General features: G+C 65.7%; 4 protein-coding genes across 11 annotated transcripts; 3 read left to right on the top strand and 1 right to left on the bottom strand.

Annotated features, from left to right (window-relative positions):
* Positions 1-219: 219 nt before the first annotated feature.
* BAD (BCL2 associated agonist of cell death) lies at positions 220-8,801 on the bottom strand. Of its 3 annotated transcripts, none has more exons than XM_062195920.1 (4): positions 8,717-8,801; positions 8,069-8,233; positions 1,093-1,283; positions 220-623 (listed from the first exon to the last, which is right to left on the bottom strand). In XM_062195920.1, the coding sequence occupies exons 2-4, from the start codon at positions 8,223-8,225 to the stop codon at positions 498-500; spliced, it is 474 nt and encodes a 157-aa protein (XP_062051904.1). In that variant the 5' UTR covers positions 8,226-8,233; positions 8,717-8,801; the 3' UTR covers positions 220-497. The 3 variants fall into 3 exon arrangements, with proteins under 3 accessions (XP_062051904.1, XP_062051903.1, XP_062051902.1); XM_062195919.1 differs by lacking the exon at positions 8,717-8,801 and adding an exon at positions 8,493-8,569; XM_062195918.1 differs by lacking the exon at positions 8,717-8,801 and adding an exon at positions 8,440-8,547.
* On the top strand, positions 8,660-13,541 carry GPR137 (G protein-coupled receptor 137). Of its 6 annotated transcripts, none has more exons than XM_062195914.1 (8): positions 8,660-8,739; positions 10,142-10,512; positions 10,580-10,629; positions 11,056-11,281; positions 11,443-11,592; positions 11,676-11,819; positions 11,932-12,050; positions 12,341-13,541. In XM_062195914.1, exons 2-8 carry the CDS (start codon positions 10,156-10,158, stop codon positions 12,561-12,563), a joined length of 1,269 nt encoding a protein of 422 aa, XP_062051898.1. In that variant the 5' UTR covers positions 8,660-8,739; positions 10,142-10,155; the 3' UTR covers positions 12,564-13,541. The 6 variants fall into 6 exon arrangements, with proteins under 6 accessions (XP_062051898.1, XP_062051896.1, XP_062051897.1 ...); XM_062195912.1 differs by lacking the exon at positions 8,660-8,739 and adding an exon at positions 8,756-8,837; XM_062195913.1 differs by lacking the exon at positions 8,660-8,739 and adding an exon at positions 8,990-9,136.
* A 3,636-nt stretch (positions 13,542-17,177) lies between these two features.
* Positions 17,178-22,224, top strand: KCNK4 (potassium two pore domain channel subfamily K member 4). Its single transcript, XM_062197797.1, has 6 exons — positions 17,178-17,438; positions 20,168-20,291; positions 20,425-20,585; positions 20,714-20,900; positions 21,180-21,319; positions 21,841-22,224. The coding sequence occupies exons 1-6, from the start codon at positions 17,250-17,252 to the stop codon at positions 22,222-22,224; spliced, it is 1,185 nt and encodes a 394-aa protein (XP_062053781.1). The 5' UTR covers positions 17,178-17,249.
* A 572-nt stretch (positions 22,225-22,796) lies between these two features.
* CATSPERZ (catsper channel auxiliary subunit zeta) lies at positions 22,797-24,790 on the top strand. The gene is made up of 5 exons (XM_062196485.1): positions 22,797-22,817; positions 22,952-23,282; positions 24,019-24,095; positions 24,189-24,255; positions 24,677-24,790. The coding sequence occupies exons 1-5, from the start codon at positions 22,797-22,799 to the stop codon at positions 24,784-24,786; spliced, it is 606 nt and encodes a 201-aa protein (XP_062052469.1). The 3' UTR covers positions 24,787-24,790.
* The last annotated feature ends 4 nt before the right edge of the window (positions 24,791-24,794 follow it).

Genomic DNA, 24,794 nt, shown 5'->3' with positions numbered 1-24,794 from the left:
ACGGGGTGGGGGGCCGGGGCTCCAGTAAGTCCTGGAGCCGCGCTGGCCCCCCGCCGGCCGCACAGTAGCCGCTCGCGGGGCCTGACCCAGATGGGAACAGTGACCTCCCCGGGGAGCCCGGCCGCGGCTCCCGGTCGCCACCCTGGGGACGAGGCCCTGCGTCCGGCCTCCGAGACGGCGCGACCCTGGGCTCGGGCCCCGAATGACGGACAGAGGACACTCGGCGGCACAGAGCTGGCTTTATTGGCGCCCTGGGGCGCGCGCGTCGGCAGCGCCGCCCCGCGGGGAAGGTCCGGCGGAGCCGCCGTTAGCCCCGGCTCGCCACCTGCGCCGGGCGGGGCCGCAGGGCCACTTCCGCAGACGCCGCGACTCCGACGGCTGCGGCTCGCACCGCAAGGGGCTCGGGCGTCCAGACCGCGGGAGACTTCCGCCCACACCCGCAATGGCCGCCGCCGGCGACGGCCGCGGACTGGGTTTCGGGACTGTGGAGCCGAAGGTCACTGGGAAGGGGCGGAGCCTCCTTTCCCCAAATTGCGATCCCACCAAGACTGGATGACGCGCGTCCAGCTGGAGCTTTCCCTCATCTGCATCGCTGTGCCCGCGCTCTTCGGGCGAGGCAGTCCCTTCGGGATGGGAAGAGGAAAGGGTTAAGTGGGTCGCCTTTCCCTGGCGGTTCCGGGCAGGGTCCTCTCACTTCCGGGATCCCCGGGGGAACATTAAAGACTACAGTTCCCAGCATGCCCTGACTGAGCGGTCCGGGAGGCACAGGATGCTGGGACCTTGGGAATGGGAACTGGCGAACCAGCCGTATCCCACTGGAGGCGCCGCCTAGAACCCGTTAAGAGCCGGAGAACTGGCATCTACAAGGCGAGACCGCAATTCAAAAGTGAAAATGGCGGCTCCGAAGCTGGAGCTAAAGAATCTAGGCACCCGGAAGGGGCTGGCCAGAACTACAGATACCAGCATGCCTCGCGCCCCAGAGAGCGTCGGTCCGGACTACAGGTCCCGGCATGCCCTGGGACCCCGGAAGGGGCCAGCTGCCGGGAGCAGCCTGGAGCTGCCGCTTCTCTTAGGCTGACGCCTCGTGCTCACCTTGACGGAGCCCTCGAACTCGTCGCTCATCCTTCGGAGCTCGCGGCCGTAGCGCTGTGCAGCCCAGAGGTTGGGGGGCGCCGAGCGCGAGCGGCCCCGAAAGGGGCTGGGCTCCTCCTCGGCCCCTTCACTGTCGTCCGCGTCCGCGGGGTACGAGCTGTGGCGGCTCCGGGTTTCCATGGCTCCGGCGCCTGCGGAGAGGGGTTTGGGGCGCGGCGGCGTGGGTCTCACCTCCGCCGGCCGCACGCCCGGCCCCCTCCGTGGACCAGGGACGTTAAGTTATCCGGAGTCCCGCAAGTCCTCACCGAGGCCCAGTAGCGAACGAGGCCTCGTGCATGGCACGAGTTTGCTCTGTGCGCCGCATAGCGTCCGGCACAGCGGGAGTGGGTACGGCGGGGCCTCTGGTGCCCCGGGAGCACCCCGTCCCGAGCCCTGCAGAGGCCGCGCCGAGCTGGGTGCGCGTGCGGGCGCCGCAGCACTCGGGCCCTTCGCCCGGCCGCCCTGAGGAGGTGGGCACCTTGGGGTGTCGCGTGGCCACGCCCCTGGACGGGGAGCTAATCCAGTCCCTGAGCCGCGCGACTCGGGCACCTGCGCCCGGTCTGTCCGCCGGCTCCGCCAGCCCTCCCCCGTCCAGGCCTAGAAAGACCTAGAACCACTCCCGGAAGCAGAAAGCAGCGCTCCCAGCAAGGTGTGCCCCCGGGAAGGCTCGGGGCAGAGCTGGGGCGGAGCCTGGAGGTCAGCTTCCGGGCCTTCAGGGGCCCCGGCTGCAGGTCCGGGCGCGACAGCGCCAGGCAGCCACCCAGGGGGTCTCCCCGCCGCCGGTCGGGGTCCCCTCAGGGTTCCTGACGGCGGCCGGAAGCCTGTCTCCCGAGGGATCGGGGGGAGCCGAGTGAAGGGCCTGCTCTCCTCTGGGCAGTGGGGCAGCCCCATCTCCCAGGACCACCATGGAACAGGGAGCCCGCGGCTGCCCAGCCAGGCAGAGGGATCCGAGTTCGCCCTGTCGCACTCATGAGGGGCAGTGGTTAGGCCCTCTGGTCCCCTGCCAGCGCTGGCTGAGGTCCCGCCCCTCTGCCTCCCACCCAGCCTCCTGCTAAGGCGTGCGTGCCCCCTAGGACGATCCCTGCCCCACGCCCAGATGCATCCTAGGCTGCCGGTTCAGGAGGGCCGGAGCGAGCCAGTGCCTCCAAGATTCCTTTGTCTTTCAAATAAAGTGAAAATCGATACATTAAGCACCAAGAGGGATGTGGCCTGGAGCACAGAGGCGGTTTCAACCTGGGCTCCACTTCCCATCCTGGCCTGGGAGTCGGCAGAAGACGGCCCCAGTGCCCCGGGCCCCTGCCACACTGGGAGACCTGGCACCTCGGGCCCCTGCCACGCACATGAGAGACCCAAGTGGCGCTCCTGGCTCCTGGCTTTGGCCTGGCCCAGCCCTGGCCATTGAGGCCACCTCTCTGATGCTCCGCCTTTCAAATAATACATTTTAAAAAGAAATACGGATGAGGCTGGAGAGGGCCTGAGACCCCGGTGGAGGCCGTGCAGCCGGCAGGGAGCGGCTCAGGCTCAGCACTGCCCCTGGCCCAGGAGTGACCACACGCAGGCAGCAAGGCCAGGCTAGAAACCCTCCGTGTGCTAATTCCTTCGTCTCCATCACATTCAGGCACAGAGAGGCTGAGTGACTCGGCCAGGGTCACAAAGCTACTGGACGGCAGAGCCGGACCCAAACCCCACCAGCTGGGCTCTGGGCCTCAGGCTCCATGGCTGCCCCGGGGGCCCCCTGCCCAGCCCAGCCTGCACCTGATCCTAGGCAGCAGTAGCTTGTCACCAGTGCCAAGCGTGGTCCAAATGACACCCGCTTGTGTAGACTGAATTCTAAGCGTCATCAGGGAGGGCTCCGGCAGAGGTTAGGTCCTCGCACCCCATATCCGGTGCCTGGTTCCCGCCCCACTGCTCCCCTTCCCAACCTTCCTGGTGAACGCCCGCCCTGCGAGGCGGCAGGGGAGGGCTCAAGTGCTTGGGCCCCTGCCATCGCCATGGAGACCTGGACGGAGCTCCTGGCTCCTGGCTTCAGCCTGGCCCAGCCCTGGCCGTTGTGGGCATTTAGAAAATAAACCAGTGCATGGAAGGCCTCTAAATCTTGAATAAGATGAAAATAAATACATGTTTAAGGATAGTGTCCTATCTACTGGGAAAAAAACCCTGGGGCCCGTTTTGTGAACTCCCTGGGGGGAGGGGGTTGGTGGGTGGGGCCCGGGCCAGCCTCTCCCCTCTCTTGTGAAGGGAAGGGTGAGCACAGGTGACTCCCTCCCTGCGAGGGGCGGGGCTGGAAGTGTCCCGGGCAGGGCCACACAGCTCCAGCTTGAAGTTCTTTATCCACTGGGCTTCTGGGTGAGTGGGTGGAATCTACCACGTCCATACTCGTGGTCCCTGAGCACCCCACACACTTAATTCAGCCGTGGGGGTGGGCACTTGGCCCAGTGGTTAAGGGGCTGCCGTCCGTGACACCACATCCCATGTCGGAGTGCTGGTTTGAATCCCAGCTGCTCCACTTCCAATCCAGCTTCCTGCACGTGCTCCTGGGAAGCAGCGGGAGACGACCCGAGAACGTGGGCTCCTGCACCCACCTAGGAGACCCAGATGGAGCGCCGACTCCTGGCCGGGTCCAGCCCCGGCTCTCATGGCTATCTGGCGAGCGAACCAGTGGATGGGAGCTGTTTCTCAAAAACAAAAACAGGGCCGGCGCCGCGGCTCACTAGGCTAATCCTCGGCCTTGCGGCGCAGGCACACCGGGTTCTAGTCCCGGTCGGGGTACCGGATTCTATCCCGGTTGCCCCTCTTCCAGGCCAGCTCTCTGCTGTGGCCAGGGAGTGCAGTGGAGGATGGCCCAAGTGCTCGGGCCCTGCACCTGCATGGGAGACCAGGAGAAGCACCTGGCTCCTGCCATCGGATCAGCACGGTGCGCCGGCCGCAGCGCGCCAGCCACAGCAGCCATTGGAGGGTGAACCAACGGCAAAAAGGAAGACCTTTCTCTCTGTCCCTCTCTCTCAGTATCCACTCTGCCTGTCAAAAACAAACAAACAAACAAACAAAAACAAACGCAGTGGTGCCCCGGGTACCATGACGAGCTGCGGCCTCGCCAGCGGGCCAGGCCAAGTCTGGATCCTGTCTGGGATGTGCAGACCATGCGCTGCCTGCGAACTTGCAGCACCGGCTCAGCCCTGGTCCGGCCAGGCCTGCTAATGGGAATGGGGAGGCATTTGGTGCAGCCGTCAAAGACAAAGCCTGGGGCTGCCTGCACCCCACAGCTGAGCACCTGGGCTTCAGCCCTGCCTCTGCTTCCAACCGCAGCGTTCCCGCCACTGCACACGCTGCAGGCCGCAGGAGACGGCTCCAGTGCTGGGGCCCTGCCACCCGCGAGGAAGACAGGATGAGTTCTTGGGTTCCTGGCCTCTACCTAGCTGGCCCAGGCTGCTGTGGGCATTTGGGGAGTGAACCAGTGGATGAAAGACTGAGCTGTCTATTTCTGTCTCTTTGGCTATCAAATACAATTTTACAAAATACAAATTCAGGAAAATTACAATAAATATTTTAAAGGGTTATTTACTTATTTGGAAGGCAGAGTGTCAAAGAGAGAGAAAGAGACCCGGGGCTGGGGTGGGGCGGATGGGCCGCAGTTTGGAGAAAGGGATCTTCCACTCACTGGTTCACTCCCCAAATGCCTGCCACGGCAGGGACTGAGCCAGGCTGACGCAGGCGCTCTATCTGGTCTCCCACGTGGGTGTCAGGGGCCCAGCACTGGGCCATCCTCTGCTGCCTTCCCAGGTGCATGAGCAGGGAGCTGGACCGGAAGCGGAGGAGCTGGGACTTGAACTAGCGCTCGTATGGGATGTGGGTGTCCTGATAGGTGGCTTCATCTGTCGCCACAACGCCCGCCCCACTCAGTCAGAAATCTGAAAGAGGAAACACGATGCCCTAACACGGCAGATGTCTGCTCTCGCTCGCCCGCAGTCCCTGTCGTCTGTGGCCAGCCTCGGGCCCCACATGCCACACAGAAAGGTCCAGACGGGCTGGCGCTGTGGCGCAGTGGGCTAAGCCACCACCTGCAGTGCTGGCATCCCAGCTGGGCTCTGCGTCTGATCTGGCTCCCTGCTAGTGTCCCGGGGACCGTGGTGGACAATGGCCTCCGCCCACATGGGAGACCCAAATGGAGCTCCAGGCTCCTGACTGGCCATCTGGGGAGTGAACCAGCGGATGGAAGATCTGTCTGTCTCCCTCTCTCTCTCTCTGTAACTCTGCCTTTCAAATATATAAATAAATCTTCAAAAAATTAAAAAGGAAAGCCTGGAAACGATTCCTAGGTTTTGGACAACTTTTATTGTATTATAATTTTTCTTTTCGTGGTTAGTTATTAATCTCATGTGCCTAATTTATAATTGAACTTTATTGCAGGCATGCTTGTATAGGAAGCAACACCAGAGTTCAGTACCGCCCACGCATCATGGCACCCTCTGGATACGGGGTGGCACTCCTGGAAATACTTCAGGGCTTTTTTTTTTTTTTTTAACCAAAACAAATTATATTATTTATTTTCACTTTCTCTTTTAAAAATTTTTATTTTTATTTTATTTGAAAGGCAAAGAGACACGAGGGAGAGATCCTCCCTCAGTGGTTCCCTCCCTACATGCCTGCAACAGCCAGGGCTGGGCCAGCAGAGACCAGGAGCCCCGAGTGAGCTCTGGGCCTCCCGCGCACGTGAGCCGCCCTCTGCCGCCTCTCTGGATGCAGAGCAGTAGAGGCAGTGGCGCCAGGACTCCGGCAGGTCCTCCGACGTGGGGTGCAGTGTCCCAGGGGTCGGCTTCACCATGACACCAATATCCACCCCTATTTCACTTAATTTGAGAAGGGAGACAGAGATCTCCCCCTGGCTGGCTCATTCCCCAAAAGTCTGCAGCAGCTGGCGCTGGGCCAGGCTGAAGCCAGGGATTCAATCCAGGTCTCCCAGGTGGGCGGCAGGGGCCCCGTACTGAGCCACCCCGGGGGCACCTCGGCGGAAGCTGGATGAGGAACGGAGCAGCTGGCTCCAGCCAGGCGCCCCGATCTAGGCTGTGGGTGTCCACCGCACCGGGCGCCTGTTCCCGTGTAGGTTTGTGGACCACGTAATCTCGGTGACAGTCACTCGCTTTTGTGGTCTGGGCTTCAGGGAAGCCATAAACAACATGTAAATGAAGGCACCGCACTGTGTGCACAGGCACCCTCGGGACTCTGAAATCTGAGTTTCATGTAATGTTCGTGTGTCACAAAATACTGTAGCTTGGATTTTTGTTGGCCACTGGGAAGTGGGAAAACCACTGTCAGCTCACGGGGCTGTAAAAAACAGGAGTTAACCTATGGCCAAGGTTTGCCTAGCCCCACCCTACGACCAGCCCTTTCCGGCCGCCTACCCAAACCTTCGATAGCTCTGCCCCCTGGACTTGACTGAGACACACTCCAGAGGCCTTGGCGTGGCTTCCGGGCCCTCGCGTTCTCGCCTGCCCTCAGCGGGGCCCTGGGAGCCGAGGGAGAGCACCCAGGCGTGTAACACCCCCTGCCGGGTAACACGGACAAGCACAGACGCTTGCTAACCAGCCCTGCCCTCCACGCCCACACAGCTTCTAGCACTTTCCCTATTAACTTGGAACCCCGCGATCACAGCCGTGGGCTCTCGCGGAACCGTCCTGCACCCCACAGTCTGGGCCAGTGGCTTCCCCGCTGGCCTGTCCCCTCCTAGGCTGAGCGTGAGGGGCCCAGGCACCTGTGTGGACCTGGTAAGGGCGATCAGTTGCTTTGGGGCCTCTGTCTCCGCCCCTCCTCCCGTGGGCTCCTTATCACCATCACCGCCTGCAGGCCCCCCCAATCTGGCTTCTGGGGCCTTCACACCCTGCAGGCCTCCTCTGGGCCCGCTGCTCTCTCCCTGCCTGGCCCCTCCGGCCTCCAGTGCTGGGACTGTCACCTGGAGGCCTCAGAGGCCTCAGAGGCAGCTGTGGCTCCACCTGGGCCCAAACCGGGTTCCTGTGCTTCCTCTCCGCCCTGCGTGCCCACCTCTGTCGAGGCAGCTTCACGCTCTCGGGGGCTCGGGCCTGGGCGCCGCCGTCCTGGGTGCCTCCCTCTCCGGGCCGGCAGCAAGGCCCCGTGGGCTCTCCCTTCAGGATACATCATTTTGTGTTCCTGCCCGGAACGCAAGCACTCCTGCCCCTTTGCATCTAGAAGCAGCTGTGACGCTGCCGATGGGGAGCGACGGCCAGGTGGGGGTGGAGACCAGGCGGGGGCTGTGAGCACCAGCTAGATGTAGGCGCCGTGCAGAGAGGAACGGGGAGCGGCCGAGCTCGGGCGGGCGAGTGGTGAGTGACCGGCCTGGCTGCTGTTCCCGGATCTCCGTGGGCCCTTCCAGGTGCCAAGGCCGCGCTCAGAGCCCCTGAGCCGTGCTCCTGGCCTACCAGGGCTCTCGTCTATCGCCCCCCCCCCCCGCCCCCGCCTGCTGCCTGCCACACCACTCACCTGGGCTAGGCGAGCCTCCCCTTGGGTGTGAGCAGAGGCCGGGAAAAACACACCCGGGAGCTAGAAGGCCCAACCCCAGGCCAGGAGAGCAGCCCGGGGCAGAGCCTCCCAGAGTGTGACCTTAGGCGAGTCACTTCCCCTTTCTGGGTCACTGTCCACCTCTCACTGCTCTGTCCCCGCCCCACCATAACAATGACTTTTTTCCTGGCCACGTACGGTATACCAGATTGATAACCCAGTGTCTCCTCCATACACCTGCTCGGCAACCCAGTGCTCCTGCCATGGCGGTAACCGACGGGTCAGTGTTAAAGGGGAGACTGACTCAGAGGGGGCCGGGCCTTGCCCAAAGCCCTCAGTGAGTCGCGGTCAGCATGTGGGGAGCCACTGCTGGGCTGGGGGGGGGCGGTTAAGGGGCACTGGCGCTCCGCAGTGGGACGGAACCTACCTCCATGGTGGCTGCTGCGGCTCAGCTGCCGCTGCTGGTGACTGGCGTCCCCCCGGGGGCCTGGGGGCTGGTCCCCTGTGGGGCTGGGGCCCAGGCCCCTCTCGGCAGAGCTGGAGTCTTCCTGCTCACTGGGCTCAAACTCTGGGATCTGGAACATGCTCTGGGCTGCGGGACAAGACAGTAGGGCGTCAGGACACAGGAGGGGCAGACGGCGGCCAGGTGCGCCTGGCTCCCTCTTCCACCCCGGCACCCCGAGGCCCCCTGGGTCTCCCCAGGCCTTTCTCTCTCTCTCTCCCCCGGCCTGGCCCGGCAGGGGGACTCGAATCTCGGCTTAGAGTTCTGGTGCTGTAGGGGCAACCCCGGGCCCTTACCCAGGCCCCAGCCCGACCCAAGCCGCCGGGGGGCGACGCCGCACAGGCCTCACCCCAGCCCGGCCGAGGCCCCCGACCCGGCTCCGCCGCCTCCCTCCGGGACCGAGGGCGCCCAGCCTCCGTTGCCTGGGCAACGGGAACTGTCAGCGGCCCGGCCCAATCCGCTCTCGCCGGGGCAGCCGGGTTTGGCCCGGAGGCGGGGCCGCCTCCGCCCGCGACCCGGGCCGCCGCCTTCCTCCCGGCCCCCGGGCCGCGCGGTGCCCAGCTCCTGACTTACGCCCTGGGCGTGTGTGGGAGCAGGTGAGGGAGCCCCTGGGGCCCCCCACTGCGGAGTCGGGGCGGCGAGGCGCCTCTCCCCGGAGCCAAGTGCCAGAAACTCGTACACAGTGGTGATTACTGTAGGTGAAAGGGCTCGGCGGAGCCGCCACCGCTGCTATTGTTACTGTGGCGCCCGCAGCGGGCGACCCGGCGGGAAGTCCCGCTCCCCCCGCCCCTCCCGTCCCCGCCCTCCCCGCGCCGAGGCCTCGGGCGGCCGCCGCGGGGCCCGCTCCTCGCGCCGTCTCGGGATCGCTGAGATAAGGCGGGCACCTCCTCCCCGGCAGGATGAGGGCCCGGGCGCGGGAGAGGGGACAGGCGCCCCTGTGAGGGCGAGCCGCAGGCCGCGAGGGGGCTCCGCGTCCGGCGGCCGGCCGGCCAGGTGAGCGGGGGCGCGCCGGCGGCCCCGGGGGCAGCTGCGGGGTCCCGCGGGTTGGGGGGCCGGGGGCGGGGCCCGGAGGCCATCTTGGCTGCGGGCGGAAGTTTCCCTCGGAGGCTGAGTGGGGGGCGGCCGCTGCCGCCTCCGGCCGGGCGGCGCGACACTGATTTGGGGATGGGGGCGAGAGGTGGAGGGGCTCGCGGCCCTCCGCAGACAAGCGAGGGCTGGTGGTCCAGGGCGCAGCCCAGCCGGGCGCCCCCCGGGTACGGCGCGGCCCCCGCCTCCCCTCCGCCCGCCGCTTCTTGTAACCCGGGGCGCCCGCCGGCGGCGCACCCCGCGCCGATTCTCGACTGAGTCTACGCCGGGCGCGGCGCGGGGCCGCAGAGCTGGGGCCGGCCCCTGCGCAACTGGCGTAGCGCACGGCGCCCGCGCAGGCGCAGGAGGGGGCGGAGCGGCGGGAGCCGGGGTGCCCGAGCCCGGGGTCCCGGCCACCGGAGCCGGCTCCCCCGAGCCGCGCACGGCCTGAGGACTTGGCAGCGGCCTCTTCCCGCCTCCCGCGGCTGGAGAGTGGACGCGGTGGGAGGGGGCGGCGTCCGGAACCCGGAGGAAACGGGCGGAGGCCCCGTCCCCATCTAGATAATTTTAGGGGCGAAAGCCCCTCCCCCCAGCTTGGGGAAGGGGAGAGCGGGGCTTCGGTCGCCCCCTGCAGCGGCCGCTGCCCCGAGCCGATGGGCCTCGGCCGGCTCTCCCCCTCCTACCGGGCCGGCAAGAGAGACCCAGGCCAGGGACGCCCCTGCACCCCGCATCCCCGGCTCGGGCCTGCCGAGGGAGGGAACACCCCCGACCCGGTCTGCCCTGGAGGGGAGAGAGATGGAGTGAGAGGCCCGTCAAGGGCGAGAGTCTCTCCTTGAGGAGGAAGGGCCTGCCACACTCCACTCCCGAGCCCTGCACCCCGAAATACCCGCGGCTCTGTGTTTATTCGCCCGGCCCCCTGTCTCCTGGATTCAGGCCCCCTCTGTGCCATGGAGAGTAACCTGTCCGGCCTGGTGCCGGCCGCGGGACTGGTGCCTGCGCTTCCGCCGGCGGTGACCCTGGGACTGACGGCCGCCTACACCACCCTGTACGCCCTGCTCTTCTTCTCGGTCTATGCCCAGCTCTGGCTGGTGCTGCTCTACGGGCACAAGCGGCTCAGCTACCAGACGGTGTTCCTGGCGCTCTGTCTGCTCTGGGCGGCCTTGCGGACCACGCTCTTCTCCTTCTACTTCCGAGACACGCCCCGGGCCAACCGGCTGGGGCCCCTGCCCTTCTGGCTCCTATACTGCTGCCCCGTCTGCCTGCAGTTCTTCACCCTGACGCTTATGAACCTCTACTTCGCGCAGGTAACGGGGGCGGCGCGGGTCGGGGGGCGAGCCCTGGGGCCCCGGGCTGACGGCGTCTCTGCTGCAGGTGGTGTTCAAGGCCAAGGCGAAGCGGCGGCCGGAGATGAGCCGCGGCTTGTAAGTACCCGGGGTGTTGGTGGACTCGGCCCCCAGGTGTAGGCCAGGGCAGCCCGGGGAGTGTGGGGACGTGGACTGGGGGAGGGGAGGGTCTCCCTGTGGCCTGTGATGGGGAGCAGCTGGAGCAGCTCCCCGGCAGTGTCCCGAGGCTCACCCAGAGCCTTCATTCGCACACGTGGGCTGGGGGGGCTGGGAGGCGGCTGTCATCTCTGTTCCCAAGGGGAGGTCGGGTACTCAAGGTCATGGAGCTGGCCAGCGCAGGGCCAGGGCGCAGGCCCGCGTCTCTCACCAGCCACCTGGTGCTCGTCGGGCACCTCCGACCTCTGTGGGCCTCAGTTTCCCCACCTGCGGTTCAGGCAGCGTGCTCTGAGTGGGGGGTCCCCCCAGGGAGTCAGGGCGGCCTGGGCTGACTGTGCGTGGCTGCAGGCTGGCCGTCCGAGGGGCCTTCGTGGGGGCCTCGCTCCTCTTCCTGCTGGTGAACGTGCTGTGTGCAGTGCTGTCCCGCCGGCGCCGGGCCCAGCCCTGGGCACTGCTGCTGGTGCGTGTCCTGGTGAGCGACTCCCTCTTCGTCATCTGCGCCCTCTCTCTCGCTGCCTGCCTCTGCCTGGTCGCCCGGCGGGCCCCCTCCACCAGCATCTACCTGGAGGCAAAGGTAAGGCCCCCGCGGGCTCAGGCCCACGTGTCCCTTGGGAGCTCTGGGCTCCGTGGCCTCAGGCCCACGTGTCCCTTGGGGGCTCTGGGCAGCAGTCTTAGCAGGGGCACAGGAAGCCAGGTGCTGCCTCCGCCTGAGAGTCCCCTTGTCACCCGTGCCAGGGGACCAGCGTGTGCCAGGCAGCTGCCATGGGTGGTGCCATGGTCCTGCTTTATGCCAGCCGGGCCTGCTACAACCTGGCGGCCCTGGCCTTGGCCCCCCGGAGCCGGCTGGATGCCTTCGATTACGACTGGTACAACGTGTCTGACCAGGTGGGTAGTCGGCATACCTGTCACCCCTGGTGGCCCTTGGCCCCATCCCGCCGCCCCTCTGGCTCGGTCACAGACTGGCACAGCCCCTGCCCCCACAGGCGGACCTGGTGAACGACCTGGGGAACAAGGGCTACCTGGTGTTCGGCCTCATCCTCTTCGTGTGGGAGCTGCTGCCCACCACCCTGCTGGTGGGCTTCTTCCGGGTGCACCGGCCCCCACAGGACCTGGTGAGGGCCCCTTCCCCCATGTCGGGGGCGAACGGCGAGGGTGGGGCCCCGGGCATCCTGGGCGCAGGTGGGGGTGGCAGTGGGAAGCCTCAGTGGGGCTCCCTCTCCACAGAGCGCCAGCCACATCCTCAGCGGGCAGGGCTTCGGCTCCCGTTCCTACTTCTTCGACCGGGCTGGGCAGTGTGAGGATGAGGGCTGCTCCTGGGAACACAGCCAGGCCGAGAGCACCAGGTAGGAGCCCCGCGCCCGCAGCCCCCGGGCTCCTCATGGCTTCAGGGGCCACCTAGAGCCTCTGTTCCCGTCTGTGCTCGGGGCAGGTGCAGGAGGCTGGGCCCCAGGAGCTCTGGCAGGAGCCTCCCTGCCCCTCCCGCTCCTGGGCGCGGCCCCGGGACTGACCCTGTTTCTCTGCCCGCAGCATGTCGGGCAGCCTAGGTTCTGGCAGCTGGTACGGTGCCATCGGGCGAGAGCCAGGCTGGTGCGGGGGCAGCCAGGCGAGGACCACTCCTCTGCTCTTCTCCCAGGTGCCGGGACCCGGCGGCCACCACCACAGCCTCTACTCCACCCCACAGACGTGACTCTCCCCCTTACCCCCCTGGGTACCCGGCCCCCGGCCCCCCTGCCCCCAGGCCCCTGTGCCAAGTTCACCTGCCGCTTCTTGCCCAGGATCCCGGGGCCGGGGCCGCCCACCCCTTCTGGCCGGCTCCTTGCTGCTCCCATCGTAGTGAGCTTGTGCTACCCCCCTAGGACGGGGGGCACAGCCCCGGCTGCCAGATGCCCTCAGCGCCCTGGCATGACTGGCATGACTGGCACCTCCACCTCCGTCCGGAGTCAGCTACCTCTCCTGTGCTGCCACTCAATAAAGTGTCTGTGCCCCCACCGGTTTCCGCTGTCGGTCCTCTGCCCGGGGTCCCCTCACCTGATCCCACGCTGTGGCCTGGCGGGCAGCAGGGGGAGGAGCCTGCAGTCCCGGAGGGAAGGGACATCGGGAAAGACTTGCTTCTCGGAGCTCTCCTGGCCCACGGCAGCCCCATCTCACTGCAGGCCCCCTGCTGGACCCCCACTCGTGATTCCGGGGCCAATACGTCATAGCCCCATGGATTGGGCTGTTTCCCTACCGCCACCCCCACGCTGGCCTGCGGGTGCCGGGGTTAGTCCAGGACCTGCAGAGGAGCCGTTGGTGTGGTGGCTGAGAACACAGGGGACGGCACTGGCTGTGTCTGCCTGGGGGTCCTGGGGGCCCCCTTCCGACTGCCTCCCCTTCCAGCCCTGGCAGATGTGTCTTGGGGCTGGCAGGCCTTTACCGAGGGTCTGTCTCCCAGGCAGCCCCTGCCGCCCCAAGTTCCTGGGGCCTAGCGCTGAGCCAGCCTGCAAATCCTTCTTCCCTCAGGAGCGCCCTGGGCAGCAGGCCCGTGGGGCCCCCAAGAGGGCGGCTAGGACTTCAGCGGGGAGGTGGACACTTTTAACTTTTAAAGAATTTATTGAGGGGCCGGCGCTGTGGCATAGCGGGTAAAGCCGCCGCCTGCAGTGCTGGCATCCCATATGGGCACCGGTTCAAGTCCTGGCTGCTCCACTTCTAACCCAGCTCCCTGCTAATGGCCTGGGAAAGCAGTAGAAGAGGGCCCAAGTGCTTGGGCCCCTGCACGCATGTGGGAGACCCGGAAGAAGCTCCTGGCTCGGAGTGGTCCAACTCCGGCCGTGGCAGCCATTTGAGGAGTGAACCAGTGGATGGTACACACTCTCCATCTTTCTCTCACTGTTCCTTTCAAATAAATTTTTTTAAAAAATTATTGAAAATTGAGCCCATGTCCATTCCTGTCATTGTAACAATGAAAGTTTTCTGAGACAAGATTTTTTTTTTTTTTTAAATGGGGGCTGGTGCTGTGGCACAGTGGATAAAGCCCACTGCCGCCTGCAGTGCCGGCATCCCATGTGGGCGCCGGTTTGAGTCTCGGCTGCTCCACTTCTAATCCAGCTTGCTATGGCCTGGGGAAGCAGTAGAAGATGGTCCAAATTCTTGATCCCCTGCACCTGTGAGAGACCTGGAGGAAGCTCTTGGCTCCTGGCTTTGGATTGGTGCAGCTCTGGCCATTGCAGCCAATTGGGGAGTGAACCAGCGGGTAGAAGACCTTTCTCCTCTGCCTCTCCTCTGTGTAACTCAGGCTTTCAAGTAAACAAATCTTTTTAAAAAAGCATTTATTGGGGCTGCTGTTGTGGCGTGGCAGGTTGGGATGCTGCGTGCAGTGCCAGCATCCCATATGGGCCCTGGTTCCTGTCCCAGCTGCTCCATTTCCGATCCAGGTCCCTGCTAATGTGTCTGGCAAAGATGGCGCAAGTACTTGGGCCACTGTACCCACATGGGAGACCCTGAAGAAGCTCTTGGCCCTGGCCTATGTGGCCATGTGGGGAGTGAACCAATGGTTGGAAGATCTTTGTCTCTCTCTCTCTGTAAATCTGCCTTTTAAATAAATAAATTTTATTTTAAAAGATTTATTTATGTGAGAGATAGAGTCACAGACAGAGAGAGGGAGACAGGGAGAGAAGTCTATTCGCTGGTTCACTCCGCACATGGCCACAATGGCTGGAGCTGCGCCGATCCGAAGCCAGGCGCCAGCAGCTTCCTCTAGGTCTCCCACGAGGGTGCAGGGGCCCAAGGACTTGGGCCATCTTCCACTGCTATCCCAGGCCATAGCACAGAGCTGGATTGGAAGTGGAGCAGCCGGGACTCAAACCGGCACCCATATGGGATGCCGGCACCTCAGGCGGAGGCTTAGCCTATTACGCCACAGTGCTGGTCCCTAAATAAATTTTTTAAATTATTTACTTCAGAGATAGAGAGGCAGGGTGAGATAGACACAGGGGGAGCTCCTCGCCGGTGGTTCACGTGCCAAATGCCTGCAGCATCTGAGGCTGGGCCAGGCCAGAGCCAGGAGCTGGGCATTCAATCTGGGTCTCCTGGCGGTAGCAGGGACCCAGCCACTTCAGCCATCACCACTGCCTCCCAAGGTGCACGTTAGCGGGAAGCTGGAGTGGGGAGTGGGGCCGAGACTCGAACCAGCACTCTGATGCAGGATGTGGGTGTTTTAACCATGAGGCCAAATGCCCGCCTTGACAATCAGTTTTGTTGAAATAAAAATTGCTAGGGCCGGCTTGGTGGCATGGTAGGCTAAGCTGCTGCCTGTGACGCCGGCACTGGTTCAAGTCCTGGCTGCTCCACTTCCAATCCGGCTCCCAAAAAGGACGGCCCAAGTGCTTGGGCCCCTGCACCCACGTGGGAAACCCAGAGGAAACTTCTGGCTCCTTGTTTTGACCTGGTCCAGTCTGGGCTGTTGTGGCCACTTGGGGAGTGTCTCTCCGCCTTTCAAATAAATTCATTTTTTTAAAATCGCTAACATTTTAGAGTACATTATTGTGCATCCCAGGCTGTTCTGAGCATTCGTAAGCCCTGAGCGCTTTAAGCTCAGCACCCGAAGTGATGTCGCCTTGCTCCTGGAGGCCGCCAAAGGAGACTGCAGAGGGCTTGGCACCTATCCAGGCCTCTTACAGGTAGGCGGTGGTCGGCGGTGAAGCCCAGACTTCAAACGCCCACCATGAGAGCGCCCCAGGACCCCGGGACCGAAAGAGGCGAAGGAGGGTTTTTGGAGAGCCGGGAGGGGCGGCTCAGGAGGGCCAAGGTTTGCGGTTCTGGCGGTGAGGAGGAAATGCTGGCACCAGTTCCCGCTGGGATCCGCAGGCAGCTCCAGCCCAGGCCCCTGGGGCGGACTCTCGGGCATGGAGGTGCTGGCGCCCGGTCCCCAGCCGGCCGATTCCGGGCGGCCTCGGCGAGGTCCCCCCACCCTGCTGTCCCGCGGGGGCCCCTCCCTCACGAGTGCTGCGCCCAAGTGCCAGGCGGTCCCCAGGGGCGGGGAGATGAGGGCCTTTCCCGGTCCTGTAATGGGCCTGGAAGATGCCAGGAGATGAACGCCGTGCCCGCCGGAGACGTGGGCTGCCCGGACCAGGGCGTGCCGCTCGCCGCACTGGGGGTCCGGGCCGAGGCTAGGAGTCGGACCCAGCGGCGAATCCTCTCCGGCTGCTCCACCACCTTCTGCTCCCCACCGGCCGGGACTGGGGAACGCGGCGGGCGCAGGTAAAAGAGCTTCGGGGTGGCGGCGCCGGCGGCGAGGGCGCGGCACGGAAGGAGGCGCGGCGCGGGAAGGGTTAAACGCGGGAGGAGGGGGCTTCGGCGCCGGGAGGGGGGGGTCCCAGCCCCGGCGGCCGCCCGCTCCGCCCCTGCTGCCGCCGCCGCCTCCGCGGCCCAGCCGGCACCGGCGAGGCCGCGCGGGAGTCCGGGCCGCAGCCGCAGCGGGGCCGACAGTAAGTGCGGGGAGGACGCGGGGGCCGGGGCGGCCTCGTGGGCGCCTCCTGGAGCGGGGTGACCGCGCGTCCCGCCGCCCGTCACGCTCCGAGGCGTCGGCGTGAGGACGCGGGGGAGGCGGTGGGAGAGAGAGGCGGGTGCGCCGTGTCGGCGGCAGGCGCGGCGCACGGGCTCCGTGAGCGCACACGTGCGTGCCGGGTCCAGGATGCCTCTGCCTGGCCGGCGCGCTGCCCCGAGGTGCCCCGCCGCAGTGTGCGGGAGTGCGCGGGGGTGCGTGCACCTGCAGTCGCAGGGTGGAGCGTGGGCGCGCGGCCCTTTGTGCCCGCGCGTGGCGGAGCGTGGCGGGGCCAGCGTGCGCGTGGGCGCCGCCTCCCGATCTCCCAGAGGCTGACAGCCGTCCCGGGGGCTGCGGCGGCGGCCCGGCCCTCCCGCTCCGCGCCCCGTTCCTTCTGGAAACCGAGCGCCCTTCCCCCCGCTCCCGGCTCTCTGGGCTGCAGCCGGGACCTGCCCCTGGCTTCCTCGAAAGCCTAGCGGGGCGCAGGGGACGCGGGAAGCTCCGGGCGGAGAGGGAGACGCGGGAGGGAGAAGCGGCCAAGATGCCGCAGCGGCGAGCGGGGGATGGACCCGCCAGCCCCGGTCTCGCCCTGCGCTGCCGACCTCTCCTCGACTTTCCCTCGGCGCCCCCTCTGCCTCCTCCCGGAAGGCGGGTCCCGCACGCCCCCGCCAGGCCTCCCGCATTCCCTGGCTCTCCTCGCCTCTCCCTAGACAGGCTCGGCCACTATTTCCCCCTCCCACCCGCCTTCCCCTCCCTACCCGGTGCCCTCCTCTCTTCTCCTACCTTGCAGTTCCCCGGGCAGGTAAGGGGGAGGTTGGGGGAGGGGACTGGGTGCGCCCCAGCCCAGCGTCCAGCCTCGGAGTTGTGGACAGCAGGGCAAGGACCGAGGGTGGATGTGGGGTCTCGGGCCAGCTTACTGACCCCAGCCCCCCTGGTTCTGCCCGCAGTGACCGCCACTCCGCAGGAGCCCCCTGCCCCGGCTCCCCAAGTGGGCAGTGGAGCCGGCCCTGCACCTGGGCGCGCCATGCGCAGCACCACGCTGCTGGCTTTGCTGGCGCTGGTCCTGCTGTACTTGGTGCTGGGTGCCCTGGTGTTCCGGGCGCTGGAGCAGCCCCACGAGCAGCAGGCCCAGAGGGAACTGGGTGAGCTCAGCGAGAAGTTCCTGAGGGCCCACCCGTGTGTGAGCCAGCAGCAGCTGGGGCTCTTCATCAAGGTGCGTGGGCGCCAGAGCCCCTCCGGCAGCTGCCGGGGTCCTCCTGGCACTAACTGCGGGCCAGGGGGCCGTGGGCTGGGGCGCTGCTTCTGGGCAGCATCCCTCGGGGTGGTGGAGGGGGCCCGACAGGGGCTGTCTGCTACTGTGTTTCCCACCCTGGGCTCATTTGTTTTCCTTGTTGAGCCGGCCAGGGACTGTGTTCCCAGAGTGTCTTTCCGTGTGTGCTGGGGGCTGGATGAAGAGGAGAGGAAGGGAGGGAGGCATGGCCGGAGCCTGGGGGATGCGTGACCTCTGCCCGGCTCTGACTCACCTGCATAGGTTTCCAGATAAAATGCAGGCCGCCCAGCTATCACGTGAGTGTCAGCTGAACAACCGGTGCCTGTTGCAATACAAGCAGGTCCGATGTAATATTGCACTCTGCTAACACTGGCATCCCTGCCTCCAGTGGTTCCTGTACATCTCTGGAGTCACAGATGCCTTGGAGAAGCCCAGCAACACTGAACGCTCCCCGCCCCGAGCGAGCCCCGAGCGAGCCTGTGCTGGAGACTGGGGCGCGCCCCCCTCTGCCAGTGTGGATGTGGGGGGGGGGAGGAGGAAGAGGAGTCCCTTCCTCCCAGGTGGGCGAGTTGGGGGTGGGGGAAATGCAGGCCGGCTGCCTGAGCCACTTTCTGCCAGCCTCGGTCGAATGAGGACCCAAAGTGTGGGGCCTCAGCCTTTTGGGGTACAGTCAGGTGAGCCCCTCTGTGGCTCTCTGCTGTCTGAGATGTTGCCATAAAAAAAGACAAAACCAAGCTGTACCTGTAATAAATGAATACTTGCGACCCCTCGAAGAGCACCCCTCGTCCCCTGTCCCCTGCCTGCTGTTCATGGAGGGAGGGGCTCTGTTTTCCATCTGATTCCCAAGGGGACAGAGACTCGGGGTGGGGCTGGGACAGGCAGACAGAGAGACAGAGAGAGGGACAGGCGACCCGTCGTTTCCAGAAAGCCCCACGGCTGTGGTTCAGAGAGGTCTGGGCAGAGAGTGCCTGGCCACACACACCACAGGGCCCAGGGAGGAAGGGCGGCAACCTGACCTACTTTATCTTCAGAACTGGACTGGGTTTTTCCCTGGATAAGAAAGAAGATGGGGCAGGAACCCGGAAGGGTGGCAGACCTCTGCTTAATTTCTCTTCCGTTCCCCGGGTTAGTTAGTCATGCAGCCATGTGGGCCTACTGCGTGTTAGGTGTGCCCTGTCACGCAGTGTGGGACCCCGAGGGAGCAGGTGCAGGGAGGCCGTGCCCTCCAGGGGAGGGCGCAGCCCATGGAGGAATCACTGTAGTTCCTGTGTGGTGGAGAGGGAGCCTTGTTCCCTCCCTCTGTCCAGCACCCATTGCATGCTGGGCCTGGGCTGGGTGCTGGGGGCACGGAGGGAGCTGCAGGGGCTTTTGGGAAGAGCTGCTGATGGAAGTGAGCCAAGGGTGGTGGTGGGGGGGCGGGGACTGTCAGGGAGAGAAACAGCACGGACAGAGGCGGCCGAGCCGGGGAGCACCAGGGCTGAGCAGGCTCCCAAGGTGGCAGATGTCCAGTCACTTGGAGCAAAAATTAGAACACACAGGATGACGAAGGGCTTTTTGCACCCTCAGGAGTGAATTTATTGGAAAAAGTGTTGCAAAAATAAAAATGAAATCGCTTTTCATCAGACACTTCACTTCTTGCTTTTATTTAAAAAAAAAAAAAAGAGCTCTGTACCGGAAGTAGAAGCCTATCGGAAGATCCGGCAGGAAGGCTGCTGCACCTTGCGGGGGCAAACTGGGGTCCCTGGGGAAGAAGACTGGGCAGCCGGAGGTTTGAGACCAGTCTGAACAAGGGGCGTGTGCTGGGCTGGCGAGGTCAGCTCTGTGCCACAGACGGCGGCAGCCAGGGCGGTTTGGCGCCGCCATCACTTTTTAATCTGGGTCTTGCTAATGAGGACTACGGTCCGAGAAGGGAGAGGTGTTTCTCACCTTCTGCACAGGCTCTGCCCTTGTGCCCTGGCTCTGCTCCTAGGGGGAGGGCCCTTGGGCAGGACCCCCTCCCTGCAAGCACTCTCTAAACACATCCCCCTGCCGGCCAGGACCCACAGGCTGCGCGAGAGAGACAGAGAGAGGGACAGACACACAGCCTCTCACTCTGGTATTAATGTCCACTGAGCTTTGGCTGGGACCTCATCAGGCTCGGGTGTGTGTGTGTGTGTGTGCGCGTGCAACCCTTCCTGGAGGAAGCTCCTGGACTTGGATGTCTCAGCGAGAGACAGAGTCAGCATCCTTAGGGGCAGCGGGAGGGCGGGGTCTGTGCAAAGCTGGAGACCACAGGGTACGCCCCCTACCATGGGAACGCATTTAACAAGTTCAGCGCTTAACTCTGTTGCAAGAGCTTTAACACGTCTGTCTGTGAGGCACCTGCCACTAGAGAATGCAAAAAAAAAATAAAAAAAAGGTGCCCAGGGTCACACAGCACCAAGATCTGAACCCAGGCAGCTGGTCCTAGGGACCCTGCTCCTGGAAGCGCGGACGTCTGCTGGGCGGGGCCAGGGGGCCCGTATGTGTTTGTAGACCATGGTGGCGGTCACCCGGGGCAGCCTGCAGGTGCGTCTGGCCGCCCAGTGTGCCATAAGGCACTGCTCCCGGAGAGGGCGGGGCTGGGCGGGGCTGGGAGTCGGCCGGGACTAGAAGGAAGCCTGAGGCTCCTCCCCCTGCGCCTTGTCCCGCAGGAGGTGGCCGGCGCCCTGGGAGGGGGCGCGGACCCAGAGACCAACTCGTCCAGTAACAGCAGCCACTCGGCCTGGGACCTGGGCAGCGCCTTCTTTTTCTCCGGCACCATCATCACCACCATCGGTGGGAGAGGACGGGGCCTGGGGGCAGTGGGGGTGGCGGGGCAAGGGGCTCCCTGGGAGGGGGGCAGGGAGGAGGTGCAGGGAGAGGTAGGGTGTGCCCGGCCCTCGAGCTCTTGCCCCACTTCCCTGCCCAGGTTACGGCAACGCAGCCCTCCGCACCGACGCTGGGCGCCTGTTCTGCATCTTCTACGCGCTGGTGGGGATCCCGCTGTTCGGGATCCTGCTGGCGGGGGTCGGGGACCGGCTGGGTTCCTCCCTGCGCCGTGGCATCGGCCACATCGAAGCGGTCTTCCTGGTGAGCCCTCGCCCTGGGCTCGCAGAACCCTTTTCCGAGGTCCCCGGACAACTCCCGGGAGCCGGGCGTGGGGTGTGGGAGCGAGGCGGGCAGCGGCTGCCCGGCCCTGCCTACCGCCCTCCCTGCAGAAGTGGCACGTGCCCCCGGAGCTGGTGCGAGTGCTGTCGGCGATGCTCTTTCTGCTCATCGGCTGCCTGCTCTTTGTCCTCACGCCCACCTTCGTGTTCTGCTACATGGAGGAGTGGAGCAAGCTGGAAGCCATCTACTTTGTCATAGTGACGCTCACCACTGTGGGCTTCGGCGACTATGTGGCCGGTGAGGCCGCCGTCCCCGGGCTCGCGCCTCCCCATCTACCTAGCTCCCGTCCCTCCAAATGCCATGGGCTGTCCACGCACCCACGCGGGTGCACATTCCTGCACGCCTGTGTCCCACGCATGCTTCCACGTACTCCTATCTTGCACACTTCCCTTTCTCCAGCACGGACCCGCTGTCCCCCCCAACCTAAAGGCTGGGGAGAGGGGCAGGGGACCAGGGCGGCTCACACACTTGTCGCGCGCGGTCAACTTCTTCCCGCCTTTCCTGGCCGCGTCGCAGGCGCTGACCCCCGGCAGGACTCTCCAGCCTACCAGCCGCTGGTGTGGTTCTGGATCCTGCTCGGCCTGGCCTACTTCGCCTCGGTGCTCACCACCATCGGGAACTGGTTGCGAGTGGTGTCCCGGCGAACTCGGGCAGAGGTATGCGCCCCTCCCGGGGGCGGGGGTGGTGGCGCCGCGCCTGCGCACTAACGCCTCGTGGCGCCCCGCAGCGCCACCCGCGCGAAGCGTGCTGACCGTCCGTCTCCCTTGCACGCACCGTAGCGGCGTCTGGGGACAGCCCCTGAGCCCCTGTGGGTGCTCTAACCGGCGAACGCAGACCGGTTTCCGGGTGACGGATAGCCTGATAAGCGTGAATTTCAGGCCAACAGCAAGTTAATATTTTCGTGTGCGTACGGCCCATGCAATAGCATAGGGCACATTGGTATTACTAAAACGGTATTATTTATCCGAAATTCACATTGCACGGGGGACCTGTCCTTTGCCACGCTCCGGGCGGGGTGTCCGAGGGAGAGCTGCGGTAAACGCCGTGGGCTCCAGAGAGGCTGCCCCGAGGACCACGTGGCCAAGAGGGCCGATGGCCGGCCCGGGAAGGGGCAGACCCGTCGGGGACCCGCGGTCCAGACCCCGCTGGGCTAGGGCTGTGTCTCCTCCCCACGCAGATGGGCGGCCTCACGGCGCAGGCCGCCAGCTGGACCGGCACGGTGACGGCGCGGGTGACCCAGCGAGCCGGGCCCACCGCACCGCCGGAGAAGGAGCGTCCCTTGCTGCCCCCACCGCCCTGCCCCGCGCAGCCGGTCAGCAAGCCCCCGTCCCCGGCGCCCGCGCCCGCGGAGAAGCCCGAGACGCCGTCCCCGCCCACGGCCTCCGCCCTGGACTACCCCAGCGAGAACCTGGCCTTCATCGACGAGTCCTCGGACACGCAAAGCGAGCGCGGTTTCGCGCAGCCCCGCGCGCCGCGGGGGCGCCGCCGCCCCAACCCCCCAAGGCGGCCCGCGCGGCCCCGGGGTCCCGGGCGTGCCCGGGACAAAGGCGTGCAGGTGTAGGGGCGGGACCCCCGGCCCGGGCCTCTCCTCCGGCTCCGTTCCTGCCCCTTCCCCCGGCATGCTTGGCTTCTTGGACCAAAGAGCCCGCTTCCGACGCCGCGGCCGCCGAAGCCTGGGGTGGCGGCCGCGGGGTGCCTGCCGCCGCCCCTCGCGCATACCTCACTGCCACCCATTTTTGTGTCGCTGCCCGGGCCGGGCCTGTCCCTCACAGTGCCTCACAGCCTGCAACCAATAAACGGAACCGGTCTGCACCGCAGCGGGCGTGCGCGCTCAGGGGAGCGGGGTCTTTCCTCGGGCCACCGCGGGGGCATGTCCGGCCTGCCACGACCCCTAGGCCGGCGCCCTGAGTCTTTGCCTGGAGGCGCCCGGGGAGGGCCCGTCGGTGGGGTCAGCCTGTCTCCCGTCTCCGCACAGACACCGGGGTGGGGGGCGAGGGGTGGAGAAGCGCACCGGCAGCCAGGGTGGGGGCTGCGGTTGGAACTCTCCCGGCGCGAGACCCCCGGCACTCCCCACTTCCTGGAGCGTGACCCCGAGAGAGGCCTGAGGCGGCTGGGTCCGTTGGGGGCAGAACCATGGAGGAGAAGCCTTTCAAAGTGAGGCTTGCTTCCCGGGCCCCTGACCCCGTCGGGGGACCCCCGGCTGCTCCCAGCACCCCCTCCCGGGCCCCCCAGCGCGACGGAGCCCCGACCCGGACCCCCGGGCTCCCCTCGCTCTGTGTGGTCCGCAGGTGTCGGTCAAGCCTCCGGAGCGCCGGAGCTCCGGCCAGGCGAGCCCTCACGACATCCGGAACCTGTGGACCACGGCCACGCTGTCGCAGTCGCAGCTGAACCTGCCGCTGGCCGAGCTCTGCGAGAGCTTCGAAGAGGAGGGCGGAGCCGTGCGCCACGCGGCGGCCGCCTGGCACAGCCCGGAGAGCCGGTGGGAGCTGGGCGAGCAGGGGGCCGCCCTGGCCGACGGGGCCAGCGTCGAGTCGGGGGCGCTGGACGCGGAGCTGCGCCGCGAGAGCTCCCTGGAAAGCTGCTTGGAGGAGGGCGACGACGAGTCCAAGACCACGACGGGTCAGTGCGGCCTCGCCGGGTGGCGGGCCTGGCAGGAGTCCCCGATCCCGGGGCGGGTGGGACGCGTGGGGCACCCCCAGGTTTTTGGGATTCCCGGCGCGGGGCGCCGGCGCGGCCGGACGTTCCTGGAGCGCCCCCTACCGGCGATGCTGCTCCGGGCATCGGCCCGTGGCGGGCATGGCGAGGGGGGAATTCATCCTTGGGTGAGGATTTGCCCTGTTGAGGCTGCGACTGCTGGGCGTGGGCTGCGATTCTTAAGCATCCGCCTTCTCTGTGCCTTCCCCTCCAATTTATTTTTTTAGTATTTCTTAACATTTATTTATGTATAGATGCCATATGCTTTCTTCTTTTTTTTTTTTTTTTAAAGATATAGAGAAGGAGAAACAGAGAGGAGAGAGACCTTCCATCCTCTGGTTCACTCTCCAGATGGCTGGGATGGCTTCCTCTGGGTCTCCCACGTGGGTGCAGGGGCCCAAGCCCTCAGGACATCTTCCGATGTTTCCCCAGGCTCATTAGCCGGGAGCTGGATTGGAAGTGCAGCAGACCGTTGCCCATATGGGATGCTGGCATTATAGGTGGCAGCTTAACCTGCTGTGCCACAACGCCAGCCCCTCCCCCTTCGACACCAGGGATCGGAAGGGTAACAGGTGTAACCACCTCTGAACAGGAGCTCCTGCTAAGCGCCAGGCACCCAGCTTCCCTCCATTACCCACAACCCTCTTCTCTCTCCTCCTAGAGTCTTCATTGGTGTCCGTGCTACGGGTCTCCAAGCACACCCCCCACCGAGCCTACTGGACAGAGCAGCAGAACAGGGTTGGAGGGGCCTGGGAAGGGCGGGGGCGGCCAGAGGAGCAGGGCAGCAGGGCTGGGTCCCTGGGCGTCTGAGCCTCCCCTCTGCCCCTGCAGCTGCCGCTGCCCCTGATGGGACTCATGGAGAACGAAGCCCTGGAGATCCTCACCAAGGCCCTGCACAGTGAGCCCCTGCCGCCACCAGCGCCCACAAGAGGTTCTGGTGGATTCCGCGGGGCGCTGCAGGCTGTGCTCCAGGCCCCGGCAGGCCCCCGAGCCCCGCACCAGTTCAAAGTTGAGGGGCCGAGCTGGCGGGGACCCAACGGGGTGGGGGAGGCGGGATGACAGCCGTGGTGGCCTGGGGTCCCTCCCCGGGGGCGGCGCTAGGGAGTCAGTGGGGTACCTGGGCGAACTTGTCCCGCAGCTGCTAGGTGTGTCCAGCCGGCCAAGTGGCCAGCTGAGGGCTCAGAGTGGGTGTCCCCAAACCTGCTGGCCCCATGCATCTCCCCCTTAACGCCCAGCGCCTTGGAGAGCCCAGGCCCCAGAGCTGGGGAGGAGGCCTGGCCGGACTCACGGCCCCGGGCTGAGCCCTGCCCGCCTCCTAGGCTACCGGCGGGAGATCGGCAGGGGGCACTTCCTGACCAAGGAGCTGAGGCGATACATCGAAGGGCTCAAGAGGCGCCGGGGCAAGAGGTTCCAGGTCTCGGCGAACTGAGACACACA

This window comes from Lepus europaeus, chromosome 7 (assembly GCF_033115175.1).
Source record: "Lepus europaeus isolate LE1 chromosome 7, mLepTim1.pri, whole genome shotgun sequence".
Taxonomy (NCBI): Eukaryota; Metazoa; Chordata; class Mammalia; order Lagomorpha; family Leporidae; genus Lepus; species Lepus europaeus.
The sequence above is the reverse complement of the archived record's forward strand: the minus strand, read 5'-3'. Positions and strand labels throughout refer to the sequence as shown.